Here is a 27,972-nt window from a genome sequence, read left to right on the forward strand (position 1 = left end):
TTTTCTATGTATCGTATCATATCATGTGCAAGCAGTGATAATTTTACTACTTCTTTTCCAATTTGGATTTCTTTTTCTTCTCTGATTACTGCAGCTTGGACTTCCAAAACTATGGTAAATAAAGGTAGCAAGAATGGACATCCTTGTCTTGTTCCTAATCTTAGGGGAAATGCTTTTAGATTTTCACCTTGAGTATGGTGTTAGCTGTAGGTTTGTCATATATGACCTTTATTATGTTGAGATATATTCCCTCAATTCCCACTTTCTTTTTTATCATACTTTTTTTTTATCATAAATGGGTGTTGAATTTTGTCAAAAGCTTTTTCTGCAGCTATTGAGATGATCACATGGTTTTTATTCTTCAATATGTTGATGTGGTGTATCCCATGTTTGATTTGTGGATACTGAAAAGTCCTTTCATTCCTGGGAGAAATCCCACTTGATCATGTATATGCTCCTTTTAATGTATTATTGGATTCAGATTGTTAGTATTTTGTGAGGATTTTCATGTCTATATTCATCAGTGATTTGTTGTTCAGTCACTTAGTTGTGTCTGGCTCTTTACGACTCCAAGGACTGCAGCATGCCAGGCTTGCCTGTCCTTCGCCATCTCCTGGAGCTTGCTCAAACTCATTTCTATTGAGTTGGTGATGCCATCCAACCGTCTCATCCTCTGTCATCCCCTTCTCCTCCTGCCTTCAATCTTTACCAGCATCAGGGTCTTTTCTAATGAGTCAGCTCTTTGCATCAGGTGGCCAACGTATTGGTGTTTCAGCTTCAGCATCAGTCCTTCCAATGAATATTCAGGGTCGATTTCCTTTAGGATTGACTGATTTGATCTCCTTGCTGTCCAAGAGTCTTCTCCCAACACCACAGTTAAAAAGCATCATCAATGATATTGGCCTTTAATTTTCTTTTTTTGGGTCATCTTTGGTATTCAGGTCATGGTAGCCTCATAGAATGAGTTTCAGAGTATTCATTCCTCTGCAATTTTGTGGAATAGTTGAAGGATAGGTGTTAACTCTTCTCTAAATGTTTGCTAGAATTTGCCTTTGAAGCCATCCAGTCCTGGACATTTGTTGGAAGCTTTAAAATCACAGTTTCAATTTCAGTGCTTCTGATTGGTCAGTTTGTATTTTCTATTTCTTCTTGGTTCAGTCTTGGGAGAGTGTATCTTCAGCCAGTCTGTATCTTTTTATTGGAGCATCTAGTTCATTTACATTTAATGTAGATATCAGTATGTTCTCAGGTGCCTCAATTGTAAAGAATCTGCCTGCCAATGCAGGAGCCACAGGAGACATGGGTTTGATCCTGGGTTGGAAAGATCCCCTGGAGGAGGAAATGGCAACCCACTCCAGTATTCTTGCCTGAAAAATCTCATGGACACAGGAACTTTGTCAGCTACAGTCCATAGGGTCACAGTGAGTCAGGCATGACTGAGTGAGCATACATGCATGTGTCCTTATTGCCATTGTCTTAATTGTTTTGGATTCATTTTTGTTGGTCTTTTTTTCCCCTTTCTCATTTGTTCTTTCTTCTTGTGGTTTGTTGACTAACTTTAGTTATATGTTCAGATTCATTTTTCTTTTTTTTGTGTATATCTATTGTAGATTTTCTGTTTGCTGTTACTGTGAGGTTTTGATGTAAATTGAAAAGTATTAGTTGCTCAGTCATGTCTGACTTTTTGCGACCTATAGACTGTAGCCCATCACACGCCTCTGTCCATGGGATTCTACAGGCAAGAAAACTGTAGTGGGTAGCCATTCCCTTCTCCAAGGGATCTTCCCAACCCAGGGATCTAATCCAGGTCTCTTGCATTGCAGACAGATTATAGCAATATATATATATTGCTATAATCTGTCTGTAGATTATATATATATATCTGTATATATATATACAGATATATATATATAATCTGTATATATATAAGAATCTGTATATATATATCTCTGTATATATATAATATACATATATAATATATATATCTGTATATATAATAATCTGTATATATAATATATATATAATATACATATATATAATATATATAATCTGTATATATACAGATTATATATATAATCTATATATATATAATAATCTGTATATATATAATAATCTGTGTATATATATATAATAATCTGTATATATATATATATATATATACATACACACACATACACACACACACTAGATTATTTTTAAGTTCCTGGTCTTTTAATTTCAAATGTATTTCCAGTATCCTGCATTTGTGTTATGCTCTTCTCGCTGTTGCTTGGTTTTATATCTTATTTGTATGCAGATGATTTCCTACCTTTACTTTATGTTTTCCTTTTCTGGGGATCTTTTCCATTCATAATTTTCTTGTTTTTAGTAGTGGCCTTTTCTTTTACACTTAAAGAATTTCCTTTAGTGTTTGTTGCAAAACTCGTCTGGTGGTGCTGAATTCTCTTAGCTTTTGGTTGTCTGTAAAGCTTTGGATTTGTCCATTCAGTCTGAATGAAAGCTTTGCTGGGTAGAGTATCCTTGGTTGTAGGTTTTTCCCTTTCATAACTTTAAATATATTGTGCCACTTCCTTCTGACCTACAGAGTTTTGACTGAGACATCAGCTGATAACCTTATGGGAGTTCCCTTGTATGTTATTTTTTGCTTTTCCACTTGGTGGTTCCTTTCAATTTGGGCAACTCAGGATTAAGGTCTGGGAAATTTTCTTGGCTTATTTGAGTTCCTCCCCTCCATTTTCTTTGTTCTTTTGGCTCTACTTTCTGGGAAATTTCCTCAACTTTTTCTGACAGCCCTTCTGTTGAGTTTTAAATTTCTTCATATGCTTATTTTTCAAGAGCCCTGTTCTTGTTTTCTGAAAGTTCCATTTTTGTTTCATAGTTATGTTTCCAAGGATATTAATGGTATTAATAGCTGGAAATTTTTTTCTTGTTTAGTCTGTTTCCTCTAAGTTCCTTTTTCTGTTTTGATCTCTGTCATCCAAATTGGAGACTCTTCTCCAGATATCTTGGGAGGTTGGTTGCCTATTAATGAGTAGAAATAGGGCAGGGGTTCTTTAGGGACATTTGACAATGTTTAGAGACATTTTTGATTGGCAAAACTGGCTGAGGGGGTGCTACTGGCATTTCCAGGTAGAGGCTACAGGTGCTGTTAGGCCCCCTACAGTGCACAGGAAATCCTTGCACAGCAAAGAACTATTTAGCCCAAAATGTGATCAGTGCTGTGGTTGGAAAGTTGATTGAAAACTGTGAACTTATGGCAGAACTTGTTGACTTTGGTTTCAAGAAATGTGATCTGGTTGAGTGGTGAGCAACATAATGTCATTATCTTTAGGTCTTTCCTTCTGGCCTGGTCACATATTCAATAGAAAATCTTTTCTCTGCTGCCTGAAGGGTAAAGAGCTAGCTTTTAATATCTCCCCCAGTGAATGGGAAAAGAAGATGGGCTGTCTACATTCATTTTGTGTGTGATCACATAATCCCTTTGTTTTTTATATAGTGTCCACTTCCTCAGCTGCCTGTGTCACCAGTTATATGACCCTATGTTTTACCCTCTTCAGTGAATTGCCCTCTGTGAGGTTAAGGTAGGGCATGTACCCAGTGGCATGGAATAGAGGAGGAGTATCTGAGATTCTTTTTTTTTAAAAAAAATTTATTCATTTATTTAGCTATGCCAAGTCTTAGCTGCAGTATGTGGAATCTAGTTCCCTGATCAGGGATCAAACTCAGGGCACCTGCATTGGGAGTGTGGAGTCTTAGCCACTAAAAAGAGAGTGAAAGTGAAGTTGCTCAGTCGTGTTTGACTCTTTGCGACCCCATGGACTGTAGCCTGCCAGGATCCTCCATCCATGGGATTTTCCAGGCAAGAATACTAGAGTGGGTTGCCATTTCCTTCTCCAGGAGATCTTCCCGACCCAGGGATTGAACCCAGGTCTCCCACATTGTAGGCAGACACTTTACCATCTGAGCCACCAGGGAAGTCACTGAACCACCAGGGAAGTCCCAGATCTAAGACTCTTAACTACTTCTCTAACAGATTTCATTCAAACCTTGTTAGTTTAGCCCCACCCTCTCTTTCTCAGAGTTCAGATGCTTCTTGAGAATTCTGTAGTGTAAATGAATTTGGTTCTGAACTATTATTTTCTCCTTGCAATTCAGGCTTCCTACAAATGCTAAGCCAGTTACCATTACTCCATCTGCTTTCTGGCTTCCAAAATTTAATTATTAATTACTATTGTTTTCTCTCATTCTCACAGTCCTTTAAAACTTGGAAGTTATCCAAAAGGTGTATTGAATTGAAGCATACTATACAAATATATATATAAATAGAGTCCCAAGGGTTTATGTGTGGACAAAAACCAATTACACTAAACATTTCCTGAAATTGCTTGGTATTGTCAGGATAAGTCATCACAAGTAAGACATCCACCTTGAGAATGAAAACATTTGTGGGAATGCAGACTCACATTGTTATATTGTCTTCTCACAGAGGAAAATCTTTGAACAGTTTTGATTATCAAAAGGTCCTTTTTGTATAGGGTGCTGAAAGGTACATTATTACCATTTCTTTTTGTTTCAGTTTAGCTTTATTAGATTGCTTGACGAGAGATTTGAAACTGAGGAATAATTGATGTCCTGATGACTGCAGGATGAAATAACTGATTCATATGATCTCAGAGAAATGTTTAAATCTAGGTTAGATTATATTCTTTTGCCTGTTCTCTGATTGCAAGAATAAAGACAAACAAACTTTAAGGCAAGCAGTATCACAAATGTCCTACTGTACATGAAGAACTTTTTGCTGTCTTCTGATCATTCTTGCCTGGAGAATCCCCATGGACAGAAGAGCCTGGGGGCTCCAGTCCATAGGGTTGCACTGAGTTGGACAGGACTGAAGTGACTTAGCACACACACACATCCAGGTGTACTTTTTTCTACCTGTAAAAATCAGCGACATTGTTTTGTTTCCTGAGAAGGAGGGAAATTCATACATGTATACACATACATGTGTGTGTATTTAATAAATTATGTAGTCTTCAAAAAAATCTATGCTAGCCTTCAAATAAACTAATGTAGTAAATTGTGATTGAACTCTATATTAATCAGTAGTTAATTCAAGCATGTTGGATTAACTTTAGTTCAGAAACTTATTTTTCATCTGTTAACAATTTATTGACCAGAGACATATTAATTCATCTTTTGTTGCCCAAACATTATTGACCAGAGACGTTTCAATATTAACTTACATAACAAATTGTCAGCTACAGGTGTTAGTTTCTGCCAGAATCCCCTGGTCAATAATGTGTCATAAGGAACCAAGTGCATATTTGTGTTTTTAATGCCTGGGCCTGGGCATTGTTATTTTATCAATCATCCCAGTTGCTTCAATTGTATGGCCAGTATTGAAAGCCACCAATTTCAACTGAGGAGAGAACTGGGTAAGAATGTCTGGACCAGTGGTTCTGCTAGTAGAAATTACTTTCTTTCTGTGGCGACTTAGAATAATTCTAATTTGAAGTTTGAGGAGGATGAAGGATTTCTCTGTGACTTCAGTTGAGACTGGAGAGGCTGCTGGAAATTGAATAATGCAGGTCTTACTCTTCATGAAGTGTCTATTCAAGTCTTTTGCCCAGATTTCCTTGGAGCATATCTTTTTATTTAAGAATTATTTATTTTGGTTCTTGACTAAGTGCATGTGTTGCAAATACCTTGTCTCTGTGGGATTTTAAGCAGAAACATACCATCAGATTTTCATTTTTAAAGCATCACCACAATAACCATGGGAGAAACAAGTTTTCATTGGTCCCAGTAGAAATTGGTAGTAGCTTAGACTAGGTTATGAGACATGGAGAAAAGTGGACAGGATTAAGAGATATTTGAGATAAACTCAGTAGGACTTGTTAGTGAAGATTAGATAAGTGATGGCTAAGATGAGAGAATGATTTAAGTATCTGGTTCAAAAGGTAAAAGTTACATACACTACCACTGTGAACATTTTCTTATTTTATTTAAGATGTTGATAATGTGTAGAGAAAATTACCAAGATTATTTCCCTTGAATAGAATACTATCTCAAATTTTTTAAAGTGGTTTTGAAATGTAAATTTGTTTCTTATTTTTATGGCTTAGTAAGTTCAAATAATTACCTCATAAATTATAGGAAAATATTTTCAAAATTGTGTTCAATTATATCTTGAAAACTATGGCTATAGTAGAAAATGAAATATGAATAAGATATTAAAGGGTAATAGGAACTTAAGAAAATCAGCAACTTAAACTTGGCTTTTATTTATTTTTATTTTAGGGGTCCCTTCAGTGTTGTACGACGATGCATCAACAGAGAAACTGGGCAACAATTTGCTGTAAAAATTGTTGATGTAGCCAAGTTCACATCAAGTCCAGGGTTAAGTACAGAAGGTAAGAGATGGATTTCAAGTAAGTTATTTGATGTCTGGCTTTATTTCATCTTCAATCCATCTATCAACCTAACCTTCATCTGGGGGTGGGGAAGTGGAGGGTATAATATAGTGGGAAGTGGGTGGAGACAGTTTAAATTCCATTGTAGTTTTCTGGAGTTCTAGAACATAGTATTTGAAAGATAGTTAGAGTGATTAACAAAGTTATGAAATCATCTAGGATTGCTATTGGCCTATGTTTTTTTACTAGGAAGAAAGTAAAATGTGAAAATATATTTTGTAGAATCTAACTTGGAGTCCTATAGTATGGAGCATGGAATGGGAAGGGTGAGAAGAGAAATAACGGCACAAATATAATCATTGCAGATTCAAAACAAACTCATCTGAGTTCCCTTAAAGTCTGTAACGTATTACCCTTAGGATTGTGATCTAACAGAACTAAAAGACTAATACCTCACATTTTGCTTAAGTCACTTATGGTGTCTGTGAAAATTTGAAAGGTCTGTACTGTTTGGACTTGCAGGACTCAAAATTTTGTTTTAAGACATTGATATAGTTAACCATGTTTATGTATAAATGTTTATAGACAATATATAAGCAGTATATATAAGCAATATATAAGCAGATGGCACAATTATATTATTAACTTTTCTAATTACCCTGTCTTCTAACTTTAGACTTTTTCACAATCCAGTAAAAGACATATCCTTCTTAAGTCTTTTCCTTCTTAATCTCAAGAGCAATGCAATTAATAGTTTAAATTGGAAAAGCTAAGGCAGAGTAGCCTTTTTATATTTTATCCAGTTATCTTACTTTAACAAGTAGAAGCCCACATACTATGAGCTCCAAGTTAATCTATTCCTTCAGATCTTTTTTCAGTATCCTTAGTTTTAAATACTTTTTTGAAACCTTTTGAATTATTCCTAGTGTTTGTGGAAGATTCTACAAGTTGTTATTCACAAAGGATAACAGGTGTTTTAGTGCTTTAATCTTTAAATTCTTGGATTTAGGGCCTTTACATTTTATGGCATATTCTGGAGCTGGCTATTTTGAACACAAATTATTTTATAAACTTAGCAGAATTTGAAATTTACTTCTAATCAGGTTTTACCACTATGTTTCCTAAAACTTTTAAACTGCACTTTAATATACTGTATTTGATTTTCTGTACCTTAGATGTCAATTAATAACAAAAAACTTCCTGAATACTTAGGTAATTTTGTATAAACCTAGTTCAGTAAATATGTAGATGTGTTGAATCTTTATTTCTTTTAAATGCTTTGATAATGTTGATGAATTTAGTAAGATTCCTGTTTAAAATCATAAGTCTAAATCAATCACTCCATATGCCTATGTTATGTTGATTTTATTTATTATTATACCTAATTTTGAATCTACAGTCTAAAGACATTTTTTATGAGGACAATTAATTACTTTCTCAGTTGGCTGAGGTTCTTTATTGACAGATTTCATTAACAGGGAGCTATAGACCCAGCCTGCCAGACTGAATTTCTTTCATTGTCACCTAGCCAGGGAGTCAAATACCAAACTTAAAAAGATAGGGTTGGTATATCATCCATGTCTCTGAGGTTAAGTCTTATGTCATTCACTTGTTAGTGCTTTGGCATTGTTTTGAGTATACAAATGTCTTTGAGACCTTTTCTGAAGACAAGGCTGGGTCAATCCATTGATCTTATGTGATAGGGTCACAACCTATAGATATTAAATGGTATCCAGTTGAATTCTGCATATTATGCACGACTTTATCTCATTTTGATAAAAGTTCGACATTATTCAAATGAAAATGTGCAATTGTTCCTTTATATTTATGGCACCAAAATGTAGTTTTTCCATCTTCTTTAACACAGTGACATTCATAATGATTAAGAAACAATAAAAATTTCATCTCCAACCCACTCCAAAGTTTTTTCTTTTAAAAAAAATTTTCAGTGGAGCTCCTTTACCCTCTATTGGTTATTTTTATACTAGCTTGGAGAAGGAAATGGCAACCCACTCCAGTATTCTTGCCTGGAGAATCCCATGGACAAAGGAGTCTGGAGGGCTACAGTCCATGGGGTCGAAAAGAGTCGGACACGAATGAGCGACTAACACACACACGCACACACACACACACACACACTTGAATTTAATGTGGACACGTTTTAAGATGTATAATAAATAATTATTTATTTTATTATATAAAACCTCTTTGAACAATATTCTCCACCCCTTACTTTTTTCAACGCTCTTCAGTCACTACAGGCAAAGCATATTTGCCCTTCCAGTCCATTAAAATTGTTACTGTCCAATAATGACCTTATTTATGGCTAAGGGTAGGAGATATTGTATTAAGAAGAAACATATTTTGCAGTGAAATCTGAAACACAGTAAAAAGGAACCTGTACGTTCAAACAAAAATATCTAGAAATATCTATATTTACCGTTATATTCTCCTCTAATGAAGCCTGTTTCTCAAGCAACAGATAATTTAAAATCAATTTTATTCTTTTCTTTTTTATTATATTTTTTGTGGTTTATTTAGTCTTTGTCATTGCCTCAGTATTTTTTCCTGTTAGTACATTTGTATTCAAATACATTATTGAGTAAAATAAGTTTCATAAAGGGTCACCTGGGAATAAAAAGTATGCTGTTTATTTGCCTAGGTCATTATGATACATAGACAAATAAAAAGAGTTCAATTCAGTCACTCAGTCGTGTCCAACTCTTTGCGACCCCATGAATCACAGCACACCAGGCCTCCCTGTCCATCACCAACTCCTGGAGTTCACTCAAACTCACGTCCATCGAGTCGGTGATGCCATCCAGCCATCTCATCCTCTGTCGGCCCCTTCTCCTCCTGCCCCCAATCCCTCCCAGCATCAGAGTCTTTTCCAATGAGTCAACTTTTCGCATGAGGTGGCCAAAGTATTGAAGTTTCAGCTTTAGCATCAGTCCTTCCAAAGAACACCCAGGGCTGATCTTCAGAATGGACTGGTTGGATCCCCTTGCAGTCCAAGGGACTCTCAAGAGTCTTCTCCAACATCACAGTTCAAAAGCATCAATTCTTCAGCGCTCAGCTTTCTTCACAGTCCAACTCTCACATCCATACATGACCACTGGAAAAACCATAGCCTTGACTAGGTGGACCTTTGTTGGCAAGGTAATATCTCTGCTTTTGAATATGCTATCTAGGTTGGTCATAACTTTCCTTCCAAGGAGTAAGTGTCTTTTAATTTCATGGCTGCAGTCACCATCTGCAGTGATTTTGGAGCCCAGAAAAATAAAGTCTGACACTGTTTCCACTGTTTCCCCATCTATTTCCCATGAAGTGATGGGACCAGATGCCATGATCTTCATTTTCTGAATGTTGAGCTTTAAGCCAACTTTTTCACTCTCTGCTTTCACTTTCATCAAGAGGCTTTTTAGTACCTATTTTTTAAAAAAATTACTAGAGTATAGTTGATATACAATGTTGTGTTAATTTCTGCTATACAGCAAACTATTCAGTTACACATATGCAAATATCCACTCTTTCAGATTCTTTTCCCATACAGGTCATTGCAGAGTATTGAGAAGAGTTTCCTGCTATATACAGCAGGTCCTTATTAGTTTTCTATCTTAAGAGCATCTATTCTTAAGAGACTTGCAATTTAATAGTCCCAACCATTGTTTCTAATATTTTTATAAGAAAAAATAAGTAATAAATTCTAAATATATAATTTACAAATTACAAATATGAAATGAAATATGTATAGTAATTAGAGACCACCTATATATGTTTTATGGAGAAGGCAATGGCAACCCACTCCAGTACTCTTGCCTGGAAAATCCCATGGACGGAGGAGCCTGGTGGGCTGCAGTCCATGGGGTCGCTGAGAGTCAGACATGACTGAGCAACTTCACTTTCACTTTTCCTTTCATGCATTGGAGAAGGAAATGGCAACCAACTCCAGTGTTCTTGCCTGGAGAATCCCAGCGACGGGGGAGCCTGGTGGGCTGCCGTCTATGGGGTCGCACAGAGTCGGACACAACTGAAGCGACTTAGCAGCAGCAACATATATGTTTTAATATTTTACATTCATTGCTCTATTGAAGATAAGATACTGTAATTATTTGAATATCTGTTCTGTATTTTCCCATTAAAATCATAATTTTTTTTCAATAGGGGATCTTAACTTATAGGCTGCAGAATATCCAAGAAACCCTTAAATTGTAAGGGTTTTATATATATTCATATATATATATATTCATATATATATATATTCATTTTCCTAGAATGTCTAAGTTCTTATTAGATTCCTAAAAAGACATATTATTCCTAAATGGTTAAGAATTTATTATTTCACATGTATGAAAAAGTGAAGATGTTTAGGGGCATGAGATGAAAAAGAAGCTTCTATTAAATGAAAGCTGAGTGAATTTATATTAGGATTGGAGGATATTTTCCTACTTAAATACATACCCCATTAATGAAATCCGTTGTTTATTATCTTAAAACTTATTTTAATTGATGGTTTATCTCTTACTCTGCTAATCCACCAATTTAAAGTTTACTTTTTGTGTATTTGTACAACTTCTTTATCCAGTCATCTCTCAGTGGACATCCAGGTTGCTTCTGCGTCCTGGCTGTTATAAATAGTGCTGCAGTGAACGTTGTGGTACATGTGTCAGTTTGAATTATGGTTTTCTTGGGGTATATTCCCAGTAGTGGGATTACTGGGTCATATGGTAGTTCTATTTTTAGTTTTTTAAGGAACCTCCATAATCTTCTCCATAGTGGCTGTATCAATTTATATTCCTAGCAACAGTGCGAGAAGGTTCCCTTTTCTCCACACCCTCTCCAGCATTTATTGTTTGTAACTTTCTTGAAGTATAGCTGATTTAAATGTTGTGTTAATTTCTGCTGTACAGCAAAGTGATTCAGTTATACGTACATATTCTTTTTCATATTATTTTTCATTGTGGTTTATCACAGGAAATTGAATATAGGTCCCTGTGCTCTACAGTAGGACCTTGGTTGTTTATCCTTTGTATATATAATAGTTTGCATCTACTAATCCTAATTCCCAATCCTTTCCTCCCCAACTCGCTCCCCCTTGGCAACCACAAGTCTGTTCTCTATGTCTGTTAGACTGTTCTATAGATATGTTCATTTGAGTCATATTCTAGATCCCACATATAAATGTTAACATATGGTATTTGTCTTTTTTCTTTCTGAATGACTTCACTTAATATGATAATCTCTTAAATCCATCCATGTTGCTGCAAATGGCAAATATCCCATTGTATGTATGTATCACATCTTCTTTATCCATTCATCTGTCAGTGGATATTTAGGTTACTTACATGCCCTGGTTATTTTAAATAGTGCTGCTATAAACATAGGAATGCATGTATTTTTTGAAATTCTAGATATTTGTCTAGATACGTGCCAAGGAATGGGATTGCTGGATCATATGGCAACTATAGTTTTAGTTTTTTGTGGAACCTCCATACTGTTTTCCATAATGGTCCACCTTGTTTACATTCCCACCAGTAGTGTAAGAGCTTCCCTTTTCTGCACACCTTCTCCAGCATTTATTATTTGTAGACTTTTTAATGATGGCCATTATGACTCATGTGAAGTGGTACCTCATTGTAGTTTTGATTTGGATTTCTCTAATTAGCAGTGAGTTACCTCTTTTCATGTGTTTATTGACCATCTGTATGTCTTTTCTGGAAAAAATGTCCATTTACATCTTCTGCCCATTTTTTGATTGGGTTTTTTGTTTTTTTTTTTAAATTTATAATTCAACTGTTTGTATATTTTGTAAATTAAGCCCTTGTCTGTTGCATTGTTTGCAAATATTTTCTCTCAGTCTGTTAGCTGTCTTTTCATTTTGTTTATGGTTTTCTTTGCTTTAGAAACAGAGACGCACTTTAGATACAAAGGCACCACTAGGTTGAGAGTAAATGAATAGAAAAAGGTATACCATGCAAACAGTAACCAAAAGAGAGCTGGTGTGGCTGTAATAATATCAGATAAAATAGACTTTAAAACAGAAATTGTTACTTAGAGATAAAGGATATTTTATAATGATAAAATGGTTTGTTCATCTTGAAGATACAATAGTTATAAACATATATGCACCTAACAGCAGAGCCCCAAAATATATAGAACAAAACCAGGCAGAATTGAAGGGAGAAATAGAAATTTTAGCAATAATAGTTGGAGACTTCATTGACTAATTTGCAATTATCAATATAGCAACTAGATAGAGGATCAATAAAAGAAAAGACTTGAATAACACTAACCAACTAGAGCTGATAGATACCTATAGAACATTTCAACCAACAACAGGAGAATAAACATTCTCATTAGTACACATAGAACATTATATAGTATAAATGCTAGCACATCAAATATGTCTTAATAAAATTTAAAGGATTGAAATCATATATAGTCTCTGACCACAAAGGACTGGTATTAGAAATCAGTAACAGAAGGAAATTTGGGGAAATCACAATTACATGGAAATTAAACCTCACACTATCAAATAGCCAATGAGTCAAAGAAAAAATTGAAATACTTTGAGGTAAATGAAAACGGAAACAATGTGCAAAATTTTGTGGGAAATTTTTTTATAAATGCCTATTGAACAGAAGATCAGTAACCTAACTTTTCACTTCAAGAAACTAGAAATCTGGACCCAGAACAGGCAGAAATAGGGAATAATAGAGATTAGAGGAGAAATAAACGAAAGAACAGAAAACAATAGAGAAAATCAATGAAACTAAAAGTTCTTTAAAAAGACGCCCCAAATTGAGTAGTTCTTATCTAGTCTGACCAAGAAAAAGAGAGATGATTCAAACTAATCAGGAATGACATTGCAAAAGTTAAAAAAAAAAAAAAGTAAGAATACTATGAACAATTGTATACCAACAAACTAGATAAGCTAGATGAAACAGATTAGTTTCTAGAAAGAGGCAAGCTACCAAAGCTGAGTCAAGAAGGAATATGTGGATGGACTTTTAACAAGAAAAGAGACTGAAAATGTTATAAATTTCCCATATAAGTTTCAGACCTTGGTGATTTCACTGGTGAACTGTACTACACTTTAAAAGCATTTGTACCATTCCTTCACAGATTCTTCTAAAAAATTAGAAGTAGGAATACTTCTCAACTTATTCTATGAGACCTACGTTAATCCCAGTAATAAAACTAGACACAGACACCACAACAGAAGAAAACACGAAAAAATATCACATATGGTGAATATATTAGCACATCTGTCCTCAAAAAAAATACTAGCTGATCTGATCCAGCAACAAATAAATGTTTTACGGTTCTTCGAAAAGTTAAGAACTTGAGTTAGTATATAACCCAGCAGTTTCACTCTTAGGCATAAACCCAGAAGAAATAAAACATGTCCACAGAAAACCATGTATAAGAATATTAATAGCATTATTCATAATAGCTAAAAGTTGGAACCCAAATGTCAGCTGATGAATGGTTAGAGAAAATGTGGTATATCCATCAAATGGAGGGTTATTCAGCAATTAAAAGGAAACATATATTAATATAATCTACAACATGGATAAATCTTGAATACATCATGCTAAATGAAAGAAGTTAATCACAAGAGACCACATATTATATATGCTCTTGATATAAAATGTCTCGAATAGGCAAACATATAGTAACAGAAGAAAGTAGATAAGTGGCTGCCAAGATCTGGAGAAAAGTGGAATGTAGAGAGTACTTTTAATGGGTATAGGTTTTCTTTCTGAGGTAATTAAATAATCAAAAATTGAATGTGGTGATTACATGACTGAATATGCTAAAATCCATTAAATTGTACATTTTGTAGACAAAATGTATGGTATGTTAATTATCTCAAGCTATTTTGTAAGGCATTGTATGCAATGAGTAAGTGGAGTTTACACTCAAAATACAAGCTTGGTTGAACATTTTAAATAATCAATATGTGATACATCTTAATAGAATAAAAGACAAAATCCATATGATCATCTCAATAGATACAGAAAAGGCACCTAACAAAATCCAATACTCTTTCATGATAAAAAACACTCAACAAACTGGGAGTTGAAGGGAACTTTTTCAATGTGAGTAAAAGCATTTAAGAAAAATAATGCTAACTTCATATTTGATGATGTATGACTGAATGCTTTCCCTCTAAATTGCAAATAAACCAAAGATGTCAATGCTTAGTACTGTTATACAACATTACACTGGAAATTTCATTCAGGAAATTATGCAAGAAAAAGAAATGTATCCAGATTGGAAAGGAAGAAATAAAACTTCTTCAGTTTGCAGAAGACTTGATCATGTATGTAGGGCACTCTAAAAAATCCACCAAAAAATGTGTATTTGATATTATTTTGATAAATGTGTTTAGGAAGGTTGCAGGATACAGGATCAATATAAAAATGAATTTAAGACTACAAATGTACTTAATATAGCACTGAAGAGAATAAAATAATTATCATATTTGACCAAGGAAATAGTAAATATAATATTTGTAAACTGAAAAGAATAAAATATTGCTGAGGGGCTTCCCGAGTGGTCTAGTGGGGAATCTGCCTGCCAAGGCATGGTATACAATTCCATCCCTGGTTTGGGGATCTCCCACATGTTGTGGTGGAGAAGGCAATGGCACCCCACTCCAGTACCCTTGCCTGGAAAATCCCATGGACGGAGGAGCCTGGTGGGCTGCAGTCCGTGGGGTCGCTAAGAGTTGGACACGACTGAGCGACTTCACTTTGACTTTTCATTTTCATGCATTGGAGGAGGAAATGGCAACCCACTCCAGTGTTCTTGCCTGGAGAATCCCAGGGATGGGGGAGCCTGGTGGGCTGCCGTCTATGGGGTCCCGCGGAGTCGGACACGACAGAAGCGACTTAGCAGCAGCGGCACATGTTGTGGAGCAATAAAGCCTGTGTGCCACAACTACAGAGCTAGCACTATGGAGCCCACAAGCCATGCCTTCTGAGCCCATGTATGGCAACTACTGGAGCACAAGTACCTAGAGCCTATGCTCCACAAGAGAAGCCACTGCAGTGAGAAGCTCACAGACTGCAACACACAGGTCCTGCTCTCTGCAACTAGAGAAAGCGTGTGCACAGCAATGAAGACCCAGTGCAGCCAAAAACAATCTTTTTAATAAAAAAGATAAAATATTATTGAAAAACTAAGGGTATAGTAAATGGAAATCCAGCCCATGTTCATCATTCAGAAGACCTAATATTATTAAGAAAATAGTGTTCCCAGATTGATCTACAGATTTGATGCAATCCCTGCCAAAATCCTTGCCATCATTTTTGTAGAAGTTGCAAAGCTGGTTATAAAATTCACACAAAAAGCCAAGGGAACACCGAATATCCATAATAATCTTGAGGGGAAAAGACACAGTTGAACTCACATTTTCCCCCTTTAAAGTATTCTGCAAAGCTACTTTAATACATATATAGTGTGATACTAGCATAAAGGATTGACATATAGACTAATGGAAGTGAATTGAGAATCTAATAATAAGCCATACATTTACAGTCAAATTATTTTCCACAACAGTACCAAGGTCATTCAATAAAGAAAGAATAATCTCTCCAAATCAGAGGTACTAGGAAGGGGGACAAAAACACACAGCTGGCCCCCTATCATGTACTAGCTTGGGGCTGGTGCACTGAGATGACCCAGAGGGAGGGTACGGGGAGGGAGGAGGGAGGGGGGTTCAGGATGGGGAACACGTGTACACCCGTGGCAGATTCATGTTGATGTATGGCAAAACCAATACAATATTGTAAAGTAATTAACGTCCAATTAAAATAAATAAATTTATATTAAAAAAATAAATAAAAATTTAAATGTAGGAGTTAAAATTATAAAACTTTTAGGAGATAACATGAGAATAAATTATGACCTTGAATTAAGTAATGGTTTTGTAGGTATGAAACCTACAACATAAGCAACCAAGAAAAACATAAATAACTTGGACTTCATCGAAATGGAAAACTTTTGTACTTCAAAGGACACTGTCAAGAAAGTGAAAAGATAAGACACCGGATGGGAGAAAACATTTCCAAATCATGTCTCTAAGAAGGATATATTATATGAAATATACAAAGACCTCTGAAAAGTCAATAAAAAGACACTCAGTTAAAATCAATAATTGGTTTGAATAGACATTCTTCAAAGATTTCAGTTCAGTCACTCAGTCGTGTCTGACTCTTTGTGACCCCGTGGACTGCAGCATGCCAGGCCTCCCTGTCCATCACCAACTCGTGGAGTTTACTCAAACTCATGTCCATTGAGTCAGTAATGCCATCCAACTATCTCATCCTCTGTCATCCCCTTCTCCCGCCTTCAATCTTTCCCAGCATCAAGGTCTTTTCAAATGAGTCAGTCCTTTGCATCAGGCATCCAAAGTATTGGAGTTTCAGCTTTAGCATCAGCCCTTATAGTGAATATTCAAGACTGATTTCCTTTAGGATGAGCTGGTTGGATCTCTTTGCATTCCAAGGGACTCTCAAGAGTCTTCTCCAACATCACAGTTCAAAAGCATCAATACTTTGGTGCTCAGCTTTCTTTATAGTCCAACTCTCACATCCATACATGACTACTGGAAAAACCATAGCCTTGACTAGATGGACCTTTGTTGGCAAAGTAATGTCTCTGCTTTTTAATATGCTGTCTAGGTTGGTCATAACTTTTCCTCTAAGGAGTAAGCATCTTTTAATTTCATGGCTGCAATCACCATCTGCAGTGACTTTGGAGCCCAGGATAATAAAGTCTGTCACTGTTTCCACTGTTTCCCCATCTATTTCCCAGGAAGTGATGGGACCAGATGCCATGATCTTAGTGTTCTGATTGTTGAGCTTTAAGCCAACTTTTTCACTCTCCTCTTTCACTTTCATCAAGAGGCTCTTTAGTTCTTCGCTTTCTGCCGTAAGTGTGGTGTTATCTGCATATCTGAGGTTATTGATATTTCTCTCAGCAATCTTGTTTCCATCTTGTGCTTCATCCAGCCCAGTATATCTCATGGTGTACTCTGCATATAAGTTAAAATAGCAGGATGACAGTATACAGCCTTGATGTACTCCTTTTCCTATTTGGAACCAGTCTGTTGTTCCATGTCCACTTCTAACTGTTGCTTCCTGGCCTTCATACAGATTTCTGAAGAGGCAGGTAAGGTGGTCTGGTCTGGTATTCCCATCTCTTTAAGAAGTTTCCACAGTTTGTGGTGATCCACACAGTCAAAGGCTTTGGCATAGTCAGTAAAGCAGAAGTACATGTTTTTCTGGACTCTCTTGCTTTTTCGATGATCTGACGGATGTTGGCAATTTGATGTCTGATTCCTCTGCCTTTTCTAAATCAAGGTTGAACATCTGGAAGTTCACGGTTCATGTATTGCTGAAGCCTGGCTTGGAGAATTTTGAGCATTACTTTACTGGCGTGTGAGATGAGTGCAATTGTGCAGTAGTTTGAGCATTCTTTGGCATTGCCTTTCTTTGGAATTGGAATGAAAACTGACCTTTTCCAGTCCTGTGGCCACTGCTGAGTTTTCCAAATTTGCTGGCATATTGAGTGCAGCACTTGCACAGCATCATTTTTTAGGATTTGAAATAGCTCAACTGGAATTTCATCACCTACACTAGCTTTGTTCATAGTGATGCTTCCTAAGGCCCACTTGACTTCACATTCCAGGATGTCTGGCTCTAGGTGAGTGATCACACCATTGTGATTATCTGGGTCGTGAAGGTCTTTTTTGTATAGTTCCTCTGTGTATTCTTGCCATCTCTTCTTAGTATCTTCTGCTTCTGTTAGGTCCATACCATTTTTGTCCTTTATTGAGCCCATCTTTGCATGAAAAGTTCCCTTGGTATCTCTAATTTTCTTGAAGAGATCTGTAGTCTTTCCCATTCTATTGTTTTCCTCTATTTCTTTGCTCTGATCACTGAGGAAGGCTTTCTTATCTCTCCTTGCTGTTCTTTAGAGCTCTGCCTTCAAATGGGTATATCTTTCCTTTTCACCCTTGCTTTTCGCTTCTCTTCTTTTCACAGCTATTTCTAAGGCCTCCTCAGACAGCCATTTTGCTTTTTTGCATTTTTTTTCCTTGGGGATGAAAGATTTAAGGGTTGTCAATAAACATGTCAAAGTATGCTCAGCGTCATTAGGGAAATGGAAATCTAAACCATAATGAGATACCACTATACACCTACTAGGATGGCTATACTCAAAAAGACAGTGACATATGTTGGCAAGGGTGTGGAAAATTGGAATCCTCATACATTACTGGCAGGAATATAAAATAGTGGAACTACTGTGGAAAACAGTGTGGCAATTCCTCAAAAGTTAAACATAGACTTATCCTATAACCTAGCAATTCCGCTCCAAGGTATGTTCCTGAGTACTGAAAATATGTGTTGATGCAAAACCTGGTACACAAATGTTTATAGCAGTATTATTCATTCACTGTATCCTAACTATGGAAACAAATGAAAGGTTTATCAACTGATGAATAGATAAACAAAATGAAACATTACTTATAGTAGAATATTATTCCTATGTTAAAAAGAAATGAAGGTACAGTAGGCTGGTTCATCATTCAAAAATCAATTACTGTAAGCTATCATCTCAATAGGACAAAGAAGAAAAATCACTTGATCATATCAATAGTTGCAGAAAAAGTATTTGTCAAATCCAATACCCATTCATGAATAAAAACTTCCAGCAGCATAGGAATAGAAGGAAGCTTCTTCAACCTAATAAAGAGGAGCTATTTAAAAAAACAACAATGCTATAGCCAACATCATACTTATTGGTAATAAGGTAGATGCTTTCTCTCTCAAATTGGGAACAAAGCAAGGATGTCCCTGCTTACCACAACTATTCAGCTTCCTGTGTGGAAGTCCTAGCTAATGCAATATGACAGGATAAGGAAATTAATGCTATATAGTTTGGGAAAGAAGAAATAAAACTTTATCATCAGATGATATGACTGTCTATGTAGAAAATCTCAAAGAATCAACAAGAACCTCCTAAAACTAATGAGTGATTGTAGAAGGGTTTCAAGTCCTACGGTTGCTATACGGAAGTCAACTGTTTTCCTGTATATCAACAATGTACAATTGGAATTTGAAATTCAAAATACAGTGCCATTACATTAGCACTAAAAATACTGAAATACTTAAATGTGTAAATTTAATAAAACATACAAGCTCTATACAAAGAAAACTGTGTAAAACTCATGGTAGAAATCAAAGAAGATGAAAAGAACGTAGTTGGTGCACTGACACTACTCAATTTCAGTGCTTACTTTAAAGCTTCAATAATTTGTGAAAATTCAGCAAATAGATTAATGGAATATAAAAGGGAGCCCAGAAGTAGTTCCATACAAATAGAGTCAGCTCGTCTTTAACAAAGTAGCAAAAGGAATCCAATGGAGAAAGGATAGTCTTTTCAACAAATGCTGGTGTAACATCTAGATATCCACATGCCAAAAAGAAGAATCTAGACACTGAATCTAGATTGAAGAATCTAGACAATCTAGAATCTAGACCTTACATCTTTTGGAAAATTTTACTCAAAATGGTTTTCTCCTCAGAATGGGAACAAAGGATGTGTACGGTGACCGTTCTTATTAAGCCTAATGCTGAAGGCCACCTCAGTTAGACAGGAAAAAGAAATAGAAGCATTTAGATTGGAAAGGAAGAAATGAAATTGCTCGTATTTGCCAATGACATGAAAGTCTTTGTACAAAATCACAATTACCAAAAAACAAACATCTTAAAGCTAATGTGAGTTTATCAATAATATGAGATGAACATAGCAAAATTATATTTCTGTATCCTTATATACTAGCAAAGAACACCTGGAAACTAGAGTTAAAAACAAAATACTATTTGCAATCACCCAAAGCAAAATGAAATTCTTAGGTATAAATTCCACTAAACCTGTAGAAGCCGTGTATGTTAAAAAACTACAGAACTCTGATGAAAGAAATCAAAGATCTAAATAAATGGAGAAATGTACTCTGTTCATGGATTGGAAGGCTCAATATAGTAAAGATGTCATTTCTCCCCAAATGACTCTCTAGATTTGCTCCAGTTCCAGTTAAAACCCCAGGAAGATTTGCTGTGGATATAGAAAGCTTATCCTCACATATACATGGAAAGACAAAAGCATAGGAAATTTTGAAAAAATGATAATGAAATGAGACGAATCATTCACCCCATTTTAAAACTTATATGGCTATAGTTATTTAAGTGTAGTACTGGCAGAGGGATAGATACATAGTTCATTGCAACACATTAGATTGCCCATAAGTAGCCCCACATAGATACAACTAACTGATATTTGAGAAAGGTTCAAATCCTATTCAATGAAGAACAGATAGGGTGTTTTATATTTTAAGAGTAATAGAGCAATTAGCTATCCATAGGCCAAAAATTGTACCTCTACATAAACCTCACATCTTATATAAAAATTAATTCAAACTGAATGGTAGATTTACATGTAAAACATAAAACTCCAGAACTTTTTAAAGGCATACTAGAAAATCTTTGGGACCTGGTAGACGAAGGTCTTAGACATGATACCAAATTCACAGTTTGTAGATTAAAAAAAAAAAAGAATCTCAACAGTAGTGAAGGGAGATAGACAAAGAGCATGTGCATGTACAGGAGGAAGTAGGGCATGAGGGAGAGATCATCTAATTAGGCAGTGGGTAAAAGAAGCATTTTCCCAAAAAGGATTGTACAGGTTCCTCCCAAGCACGTGAAAATATGTTCGACATCATTAGAGAAGTACAAATTTAAGCCACAGTGAGGTTACACTACACAACTATCAGAAAAGCTGAAATTTTTTAAAATGATAGTACCACATCTGGCAAGGATATAGGGAAACTGCATCTTTCATATGTTGCTGTTTGGAATTTAAAGTTGTGTAGTCACTATGGAAAAACAATTTGCCATACAGTCTAGGTATTGTACTCTAGGGAAATGTACATCCCAGAGAAAGGAAAACCTGTTTTCACACCAACACCTGCAACCAGGTTTTCATAGCGGTTCTATCTGAAAGAGGTAAAATTTAGAAAGAACTGAAATGTCCTGCAATGGGTTAATGACTAACCAAATTGTGGTACATCCATACCATGGACACCTACTCAACAGAAGGAAGAAAAAAGACTAGAAACCTTTGGACGCATACAGCTATTTGGGAATTGGGGAATTATGCTGTATCTAAAAGTCTCAAGGGAATTAATGCTGCATTTTAAAAAAAGCTATTTGTAAAGGTCATATACTGTGTTATTTTCTTTGTATACGTTTCAAAGTGATAAAATTATAGAACTGGAAGACAGATTAATGACTGTCAAGTGCTGGGGACCACAAAGCTTGTGTGAGGAGCATGAAGAGGGGTAGGTGTGACTATAAAGGGTAGTATGTTAGGATTGTTGTAGGGATCTTTGTGGAACAGTTCTGTGTCTCTGGTATGGTGACTATGTGAATTTACACATTGTGATAAAATTGATTAGCTCTACACATACGCATGAGTTCATGTAAAACTGGTGAGATCTGAATAAGGCCTGTTGTTTTTACCAATTTCACTTTCCCGGTTTTTATATTGTACTACAGTTAGGTACTAAGGGATCTTCCTGGTGGCTCAGATGGTAAAGGATCAGCCGGCAATGTGGGAGACCCAGGTTCGATCGCTGGGTCAGGAGACCCTCTGGAGAAGGGAATAGCAACCCACTCCAGTATTCTTGCCTGGAGAATCCCGTGTACAGAGAGTCGGACATGACTGAGCGACTAACACTTTCACTTAGCTACAAAAGGTGTTACCATCAGGGAGAGAGTGAGTTAAGAACCTCTCTGTACTATCTTTGCACTTTCTGTTAAGTACAATAATTTTAAAATGAAAAAAAAGAATCCTTAAAGTTTTCTCATGATCTATATGCTCATTCACAAAATGGATAATTAAGCCACAAAAATTTGAGCATATTTGGAGTGGGGTCTATTTTCATAATAGCTTTTTTTGATAAATTCATATCCCATAAAATTTACCTCTTTAAATTATACAATTCATTTGCTTTTAGTATATTCACAGACTTGTGCAACCCTCACCACTGTCTATTTCCAGGCCATTTTCATCACCCCTAAAAGAAACCCCGTTCCCATTAGTAGACACATATTATCTAACCCCTCCCTAGCCTCTGTCAACCACTTATCTGCTTTGTCTCTTGTGGATTTGCCTATTGAGGACATTCCATATAAATAGAATCATACAATATGTGACCTTTGTGCCTGGCTTCTTTCACTTAACGTGTCTTCGGGGTTCATCCAAGTTGTAGCATATACCAGTACTTCATTCCCTTATAGAGCCGAATAACATTCCCTTGTGTGGATATACCACATTTTATATATTCATGTATTAGTTAATGACATTTGCATTGTATCATCTTTTTAGCTATTATGCATAATGCTGCTGTGAACATTTATGGACAGTCTATCCCAATTCAGAGAGTCTGTATTTGCAAATATACTTACTGGCTAAAATTTATTTGTAACCCCAAAATGAATATGTTTGGCACTATCACAGTCATTCACAGACATGTGCAGAGTGGCAAAAAATTTGAATCGCTCTGTGCACACATTCCCAGCTGAGGTCGAACAAGCTACACTCTGCCTTCTTGTTCTGGCTTTCATGATAGAAACAAGGGTTCTTTTATGATCTATTTAGTGCTATATATATATATATATATATATATTTTTTTTTTTTTTACATCTTTGTGTTAGTTTGCTGCTTCAAGTGGTCCCCAAGAATAGTACTACAAGTATTGTCTAGTGTTCATAAGCACAGTAAGGTTGCATTGTGCCCTAGAGAGAAAATTCAAGTGTTAGATAAGCTTAGTCAGGCATGAGTTATAGGACTGTTGGCCGAAGTTCAATATTAATGAATCAACAGTATATATAGACATACCTTGTTTTATTGCCCTTTGCTTTATTGAACTTTGCAGATACTGCATTTTTTACAAATTGAAGGTTTGTGTCAACCCTACCTTGGACAAGTCTATATATTATCACTATTTTTCCAAAGTGTTTGCCCACTTTATGTCCCTATGTCACATTTGGTAATTCCCTCAGTATTTCAGACTTTTTCAGTATTACATTTGTTATGGTGATCTGTAATCAGGGCCTTCAAATCTAGGTCAGTCTTCATCAGTGGAGAGTCTCGAATTGCTGGTTCCTATTATTAGGTTACTCTCCTTTTAGAAACCAGTTCCATCACTTATAAAACAACCCAGTAGAAATTATTTCTTAGGACATTATTTGGATAAAAACTGTACCTTTCATTTGAGATTACATTTATTTTTAGTCTCATAGAAAATCATAGGTACTTAGAGTTAGAAAGAGGATATACCCAAGGACTATATAAGTAAAAATCAAACTTTTACAGTAGAACCTTTCATGGATAAGCTTGGAGTCAACTTCTGAGTCTTGAAAGACCTTGATTAGAAATAATTTGCAAAAGTGACGCTGATGTATGGAACAGTCTTATGGACTCTGTGGGAGAGGGAGAGGGTGGGAAGATTTGGGAGAATGGCATTGAAACATGTAAAATATCATGTATGAAATGAGATGCCAGTCCAGGTTCAATGCACGATACTGGATGCTTGGGGCTAGTGCACTGGGACGACCCAGAGGGATGGTATGGGGAAGGAGGAGGGAGGAGGGTTCAGGATGGGGAGCACATGTATACCTGTGATGGATTCATTTTGATATTTGCAAAACTAATACAATTATGTAAAGTTTAAAAATAAAATTAAAAAAAAAAAGAAATAATTTGTAATTTGACTAAAGCCTAAATTTGATTTACACAAGGCGAATGGCTGGGTTTGGAGATTTACTTAGCTTGATAGTAAACTTAGCCACTAAAATTTTGCTGAGTGGTTAAAAAAATAAAAACTTTTCTGTCATATGAATTTTTGCTTTGTAATCTTAACTGCTCACCTCTTCAGCAGCATGAATAACTGACTGTATAATTATAATTAAATGATTTTGGTAGTAGTACATCAAAAAAAGCAGCATGTATATATAAACAGAATCAATTTTGTTTCTCTTTGTAGTGAAGACTTCACCAGTAACCAAATAAATAGGCATATTCCCCTTTTCATCACTGCGATGTCCAGATCCTTCATTGTTTAAAATGCTAGGCCTGTTGTTAGGTATTGTGTTTATATATGTCATCTCATCTATTCTTCCAAGAAATCCTGCAAAATATATGTTACCTACATTTTGTGTATGAGGATATTGAGGATTAGAGAAGTGAGAGAACTTTTTGATTGATGAACAGAAATGATAGAGCCAGTTGAACCCAAGTTGGTCTGCCTTTTGGACTCTAGTGCCCATTTTTTCCATACATGTCAGACTGTTAGTCCTCAGGCTTTGTATCCTAGAGTGTAGCTACCTTTGTGTTCATATGCCTCCTCTGCCACAAACAAAACGTGTGTGTGGATTGGAAACAGAAAATTTTCCTTGTTTTCTTCACAACTTTACTCTGAACATCTAGACCTATATCTGACACAAAGTAGATATTCAGTACATATTTATTGAGTGAGTGAAGGAATGTCATGTAAGTTTTGTGAATTTACTGAAGATTCTAGGGATGAGTTTTCCAGGTGGTCAGTGGTGAAGAAACCACCTGTCAATGCAGGAGACGTGGGTTTGATCCTTGGGTCAGGAAGATCCCCTAGAGCAGGAAATGACCACCCGCTCCAGTATTCTTGCCTGGGAAATCCCATGGACAGAAGAGCCTGGCAGACTACAAGTCCATGGGAATGCAGAGAATTGGACACAACTGAGCACATAAATAAAATATAACATATGGTTCCAACAGAAAAAAGAAACATCAAGTCTCAAAATTATATTGATACCAACTCCTCTGGAGGAGATGGCACCCCACTACAGTATTCTTGCCTGGAAAATTCCACAGATAGAGGAGCCTGATAGGCTATAGTCCATGGGGTCACAGAGAATCAGAAACGACTGAGCATGCCCACACACACACACACTCACTCACATATACTCGGGATGACACAATAAAAGAACAATGTAATAGTTGATGAGCAGAAGAAAGTTTATGCTCTTTTGCAAAGATTACATCTGTAAAAAGTAAATAGGCTGTTGTTACGCTTTGATGGTTACAACTCCAAAGTTGGAGCCCTAATTCTAATACTTTGATTATCACATGATTTTAATACTGTGCTTATCTCTCCCTTCTTACCTGACTTAGCACTCTAGCATATCCAGACTACTTTGGTGTGGAAGCTCGCTTGGCAGCTTGCTATAATGAGGTCATATAATTAGTTATGGTAGTGGGTGGTAGCCTTCTTATACGAGAAATTCGAGTCTAGGTATCCTCAAAGAAATTTCTGTAGAGATACCAGAGAAAGATCAGGAAGTCTCAGGAATGGACAAAAAACTTGGAAAATATTTCAGGAAAATAAATTTATTCAAATGATTAGTAAACTGTACACAACTTCATTAGTCATCAGAGACATGCAAATTAATACCACAAAGTATTACCAATGCTTTCTCAACCATGTTACTAAAAACTGAAAATGACAATTTCAAATGTTGGTGAAGACATAGAACCACCAAAACTCTTACTATAATAAGAGTATAAATTAGTTCAACCACTCTGATAAGCTATTTAGGAATATAGACCAAAACTGATGTATCTATACTTTAATAACCTAGCATTTTCACTCCTAGATATATACCCATCAGAATTCCTCAACATATGTCCACCAAAAACCATGTACAAGAATGCTTTTAGCAGAATTATACTAGTCCTGAATTGGAAATAATCCAAATGTCCAATAGCTGTAGAATGGCATAAATGTAGTATATTCATACAGTGGAGTGCTATTAGGTTGGTGCAAAAGTAATTGCCATTTTGCATTGTTGAACTTTGCTGTTTGATATTGGAATATATTCTTAAATAAATTTGGTTATGTTATATATCATTTTACTGTGCATTTCTTGCTTTTGTTTTGTTTTTTTTTTGCTAATGACATTACTTGCTGTTTATTTTATATTTATTTAGACTAGGGAAGGGAAATGATGTTAGACCAAAAGCAAATTCAAGTGGTTTTCTTGTTTGAGTTCAAAATGGGTTATAAAGCAGCAGAGATAACTTGCAAAACATCAGCAACATATTTGGCCCAGGAACTGCTAACAAACGTACAGTGCAGGGGTGGTTTAAGAAGTTTTGCAAAGGAGAAGACAGCCTTGAAGATGAAGAGCATAAAAGCTGGCCATCATTAGTTGGCAATGATCAAGTGAGAGGATCATCAAAGCTGATCCTCTTACAACTACATGAGAAGTTGCCAAAGAACTCAGCATCAACCATTCTACTGTCATTAGGCATTTGAAGCAAATTGGAAAGGTGCAAAAACTTGATAAGTGGATGCCTCATGCTGCTGCTGCTGCTACTGCTAAGTCAGTTCAGTCATGTCCGACTCTGTGCAACCCCATAGACGGCAGCCCACCAGGCTCCCCCGTCCCTGGGATTCTCCAGGCAAGAACACTGGAGTGGGTTGCCATTTCCTTCTCTAATGCATGAAAGTGAAAAGTGAAAGTGAAGTCGCTCAGTCCTGTCCGACTCTTCACGACCCCATGGACTGCAGCCTACCAGGCTCCTCCATCCATGGGATTTTCCAGGCAAGAGTACTGGAGTGGGTTGCCATCGCCTTCTCTGGGATGCCTCATGAGCTGACCACAAATCAAGAAAAATTGTCATTTTGAAACATCGTCTTCTCTTATTCTATGCAACAACAAACCATTTCTTGCATGATGAAAAGTGGATTTTATACAACAACCAGCAACAACCAGCTCAGTGGTTGGACCAAGAAAAAGCTCCAAAGCACTTTCCAAAGCCTAACTTGCACCAAAAAAATGTCTTGGTCACTGTTTGGTGGTCTGCTGCTGGTCTGATCCACTATAGCTTTCCGAATCCTGGCAAAACCATTACATCTGAGAAGTATGCTCAGCAGATCGTTAAGATGCACCAAAAACCAAATGCCTTCAGTCAGAATTGGTCAACAAAATGGGCCCAGTTCTTCTCCACAACAATGCGTGTTGCACAACCAATACTTCAAAAGTTGAACGAATTGGGCTATGAAGTTTTGCCTCATCTTCCATAATCACCTGACCTCTCACCAACCAGTTTTCACTTCTTCAAGCACCTCGACAACTTTTTGCATGCAAAATGCTTCCACAACCAGCAGGAGGCAGAAAATGCTTTCCAAGAGTTTGTCAAATCCCAAAGCACAAATTTTCATGCTACAGGAATAAACCAACTTATTTCTTGTTGGCAAAAATGTGTTAATTGTAATGGTTCCTATTTTAATTAATAAAGATGTGTTTGAGCCTAGTCATAATGATTTAAAATTCACAATCCAAAACCACAATTATATTTGCACCAACCAACTACAAGGTAAAGAGGATGAATGAACCTTTGTTACACATGAAACATAGATGAATCTCATAAGCAAAAT

The 27,972-nt window shown here is 36.1% G+C and overlaps 1 protein-coding gene across 8 annotated transcripts in view; it reads left to right on the top strand.

The window, feature by feature from the left end:
• The window catches only part of CASK (calcium/calmodulin dependent serine protein kinase), a 374,286-nt gene that overhangs the window by 68,969 nt on the left and 277,345 nt on the right, over positions 1-27,972 (top strand). For 4 of the 8 annotated variants that reach the window (XM_024987781.2, XM_024987783.2, XM_024987784.2 and 1 more), the window contains exon 2: positions 6,301-6,431. In XM_024987781.2, coding sequence (XP_024843549.1) covers positions 6,301-6,431 — 131 coding nt within the window. The remainder of the gene's footprint in view (positions 1-6,300; positions 6,432-27,972) is intronic. The other 4 variants (XM_024987782.2, XM_024987785.2, XM_024987787.2 and 1 more) reach the window with 1 other exon arrangement.

Source organism: Bos taurus, chromosome X (assembly GCF_002263795.3).
Source record: "Bos taurus isolate L1 Dominette 01449 registration number 42190680 breed Hereford chromosome X, ARS-UCD2.0, whole genome shotgun sequence".
NCBI lineage: Eukaryota > Metazoa > Chordata > Mammalia > Artiodactyla > Bovidae > Bos > Bos taurus.